Source organism: Glycine max, chromosome 9 (genome assembly GCF_000004515.6).
Source record: "Glycine max cultivar Williams 82 chromosome 9, Glycine_max_v4.0, whole genome shotgun sequence".
Taxonomy (NCBI): Eukaryota; Viridiplantae; Streptophyta; class Magnoliopsida; order Fabales; family Fabaceae; genus Glycine; species Glycine max.
Window position 1 is genome coordinate 4,411,092 of NC_038245.2, and position 4,307 is coordinate 4,415,398.

General features: G+C 35.2%; 1 protein-coding gene across 1 annotated transcript; it reads left to right on the forward strand.

Moving 5' to 3' along the window:
• Positions 1-1,677: 1,677 nt before the first annotated feature.
• On the forward strand, positions 1,678-4,307 carry LOC100804107 (polygalacturonase QRT3). The gene is made up of 3 exons (XM_006586887.4): positions 1,678-2,338; positions 2,437-2,673; positions 3,184-4,307. Exons 1-3 carry the CDS (start codon positions 2,096-2,098, stop codon positions 4,198-4,200), a joined length of 1,497 nt encoding a protein of 498 aa, XP_006586950.1. The 5' UTR covers positions 1,678-2,095; the 3' UTR covers positions 4,201-4,307.

Below are 4,307 nucleotides of genomic sequence, written 5' to 3' on the forward strand. Positions count from 1 at the left end.
TTTGCTGAATGTTGATGCGTGCTGATACTCAATTTCCACCATTCATTAAAATACATATACTTGTGTCCAAATTATGTTGATTTCATCTTTTTGATAATGAAGTTTTTTTAAACTATAAATAGGAAGGTTAATTCTACGATAAATTATTAGGTTGCCCCATATTACCGCATCATCCATGGTTCCAGTCAATAATTATATGATGGGTGTATCATCAATACCTCAAATATTTTTGTTTTTTTATAGTCTTTAGATACTTTTTTATTAGATATAATCTTATTCAAATTAGATAAGATATATTTAATACATTATGCAATTACATATTTAAACTTGAACTTGTAACTGTTAATTATTAATTAAGTTAAAACAATCTCATGTGAAAATGATCCAAGTATTCAATGATAAAATGTTAGCAAAAGAAAATGCTAAGAATATGTTTGGCTACATAACAACTTCCAGTGGACCAACATCTACAGCCTTCAAAATCAAGCCCTAATGATACTAAATGAAAGCACAAATTAAACTTGTATATATTCAAAGAAGTTGCTGCGTTACCGGAATTCATCAAAATACCCTGCATGACACGGAAGTCATAACAATGGCTTTTAAGATTGGTAATCTATTAATTAATCTCACACTAAATTCAAGGTCTTGATTAAACGTGCTACTCAGGGTTTCTGAGTTAAACTTCATTAATGGATATTTCGGGCTTGAGTTGTTATTAGCTGCATTGTAATGACTTCTGTTTATTAAACTTAGTGATTTTGTAAAACAAATTATTAAAGTAGTATAGTTTCGAAACTATTTACATATTATGGATGATTTTTGTCATATAGAATTTAAGAGACGTTATTCTAAGTGATATCTCACATTAATTTTTTGTCATTTTGCATGAGACGTCCATACTAAAATTTGATACCAATTCAAGTGTCCCGTCAACAAGAGCCACTACTTTGATAGACTTCACCCTGGTTTCCTTGTTTGCAAAGGAGACGTCACTCTCGCAGACTTCACCTTCATTTCACGGATAGGACACTTAAACATGAGTAATTTGTTTTCCAAAATCACTCAGTTTAGTGAATATCATAACAATGTAAACAAGTCATATACACGTAAAACCAACATGCTAATGAGAAAACTAATATGGTTGAATGGTTAATAATGTTAAATTTTCTTTGTTAATATTTACTATATTATAGAACATGACAAATTGTTATACTGGAGAGATAAATGTGAGAAGTCTCATAATTAGATATAAATATGTTTGTTAAACAACATATAATTGAAAAAAATCTCATAAACGTAATGTCTTAATTAAGATTTTCTTAGATGTGGTGTTAAGTTTAGTTGTATGATTTATTTGTGTCTCAATAAAGGAAATGTCCTCTAATTCTATACTTTGATCCAGGACGGACAATGCTGAATTTGTAACTTTAACCCTACTTTCTTGGTAGCCCATCCTCATTTTCTACCATTGCCATAATTTTTGAAAAGGATGACTCACGTTTAATGGGCTGCCAATGTTCCTTTATATTTTCCCTAATTTTACCCTCTAAACAATGAATACATACCTAACAATTTATTATTTTCGTAATTTTACCAAGGTGAATCAACCAAGCACATTTACCTTGTCACACAAGATTTGTATGGTGGACCCTCCTCTGCCCAATAATTCCACAATCTAATTTAAGATCACCACAGGTGCGCTTTCTTCCTATTCTAATTCCAAAATACCTTTTACACAATGTCAAACTAGTGAAGGTTCCAAAAGTAAGAAGTTGGTAAGTGCTTACTTTTCAGTCAGGTCAGGGAAAATGAAAAAAAAAAGGTTACAAAAAAAAAACCTTCACTAATATCATAATAGTCCAAATGATAATAGGGGGTGTAATTTGTATGATCCAATATGAAAATGTTCGTACACATTTTTCTCATCAAAACTTAGCTAACACCACTTCTTTCCATGTCTCCATATTAATTACCCTTCTTTAACCTTTCCCTCTACCTCTCAACCTTATTTAAATCTCCACACAACTGGAATGCTTTTCCCAAACCTGTTCTATTTAACCTGAGTGCCTCAAACTTCTCTCCAACAACAACAATGGCAAGAAAAACTTTAGCTTGGTCCTTGCTTCTAGGGATGGCTTGTTCCATAGTTATTGGTTCATATGAGGAGAGCTTTCCTACTAGGACATTTTCTAGTAACAACTATCATGAAGCAATACAAAGATTGCAGTCATTTAAGGCCTCTCTAACAAGACATGATTCCATTGCTTCAGCCTCATCTTCCTTATCAACCTTCTCAAGCCCTTCTTCTGCTCCTTCTCCTTCTCTCTCACTTCAGGTAATTCAACTATGTGTCACCCCCCCTAGTCTTTAGTCTAGTACATTTTTCTTTTGTGGTGAAAATATCAAGTGTTTGATATATTTTGTGTCATGCAGGGCGTGAACAATCCACGCGTGTACCGTGTGACGTCTTATGGTGCAGATCCAACGGGTAATTCGGATAGCACTGAAGCACTCCTTGCAGCCATAGAAGATGCAGCCAAGGGTCCTAGTGAAGGATATTTGATGGAAGGCATCAGAGACCTTGGAGGTGCTCAGATTAATCTTGAGGGTGGAAATTACTTGATCAGCCGGTCACTCAAGTTGCCGGTGGCCGGGGTGGGGAACCTTATGGTATGCCTGCAGAATACCATTCTAATTGTTAACTTCATCATTCATGAACAACTTTTTATATGACAAATATAAACCACCTATAAGTTAGTATTAGTTAATGTACAATATCAAAAGTATCTTCCAAATTCATTTTATTTGCCAATTGTCACTTTGCTGTAACTTGTAAGACTTTATGACGGCTAAATTTAATTTTTGAGGCAGGTGGTCCAATTTTTGGTCAAGATGGTGAAGCAGTTGGTCTAACTAGACCAAGAAAATAAGACTATAGCTATTAAGATTTTAGAAAAAAATTGCCCTTCTTCAACCGTCATTCCTTTATTGCCACTACTTTTTGTTCTTTTCTACACGGTTTTATCTTTTCTAATTTTAACCAATTTTTGTTACATAAAGTTGCAGAAAAGTCAAGACAAACTGTACTTTTCCAATTTCTTTATTCAATAAGACATCCAAAAGACCTTAAATTTCGATAGCTAAGTTTGATTTATTGTTTGTATTTTGATGCAAAAACAGATACATGGAGGGACTATAAGAGCCTCAGATAATTTTCCAGAAGACGGCTATATCATTGATTTGTCACCCTCTTCTAATGGAAGAAACAGTTTACCATCCTACAATTTTGAGTTCATAACTCTCAAGGAACTCTTGCTGGACTCAAACTTCAGGGGTGGAGGCATTTCAGTCATAAACTCACTTAGGACTAACATAGACAATTGTTACATCACACATTTCACCACCAATGGAATTTTAGTCCAAAGTGGTCATGAAACATACATCAGGAACTCTTTCCTCGGCCAGCATATAACTGCTGGCGGCGACAAAAATGAGAGGAACTTCTCAGGCACTGGAATAACCCTCCAGGGTAATGACAATGCTGTCACTGATGTTGTAATTTTCTCTGCTGCTATAGGAATAATGGTTACTGGTCAAGCTAATGCCTTTTCTGGTGTACATTGTTACAATAAGGCCACTGGCTTTGGAGGCACTGGAATTTATTTGAAACTACCAGGTTTGACCCAAACCAGGATTGTGAATTCTTACATGGATTACACTAGTATTGTGGCGGAAGACCCGGTTCAACTCCATATCTCCAGCAGTTTCTTCCTTGGTGATGCCAATATTGTCCTAAAGTCCAAGAATGGAATTGTGAATGGTGTTGATATTGTTGATAACATGTTCTCAGGTTCAAATCAGGGTGTTGAAATTGTTCAGCTTGACCAATCAAATAGTCCTTTCCAACAAATTGATCAAGTTATTGTTGATAGAAACATTGCAAGGGGGATGAAGTTAAAGGCCACAGTTGCCAAAATGTCTATGCAAGGGAATGGAACCTCTTGGAGTGTTGATTTTAACAATGTTTTGCTTTTTCCTAACCTCATAAAGAATGTTCAGTACTCTTTAAGCTCCTCAGGCAGCACCTTCCCCAATCATGCTCTGAGGAACGTGTCCGAGAATCGTGTTGTGATTGAAACAAATGAAGCAGTGGCTGCCAATGTTTTTGTTACGGTGGATCAAAGTGCGTTAAGTTGAAGAAGGTCTGAAGGTGGTGACCAAAAAGTTTGGTCAAGAGTCTTGACTCGAAGGAATTGTGCATACCGAGTTGTGAACTCTTTCTTTGGATCAACTTAAAGTAACCA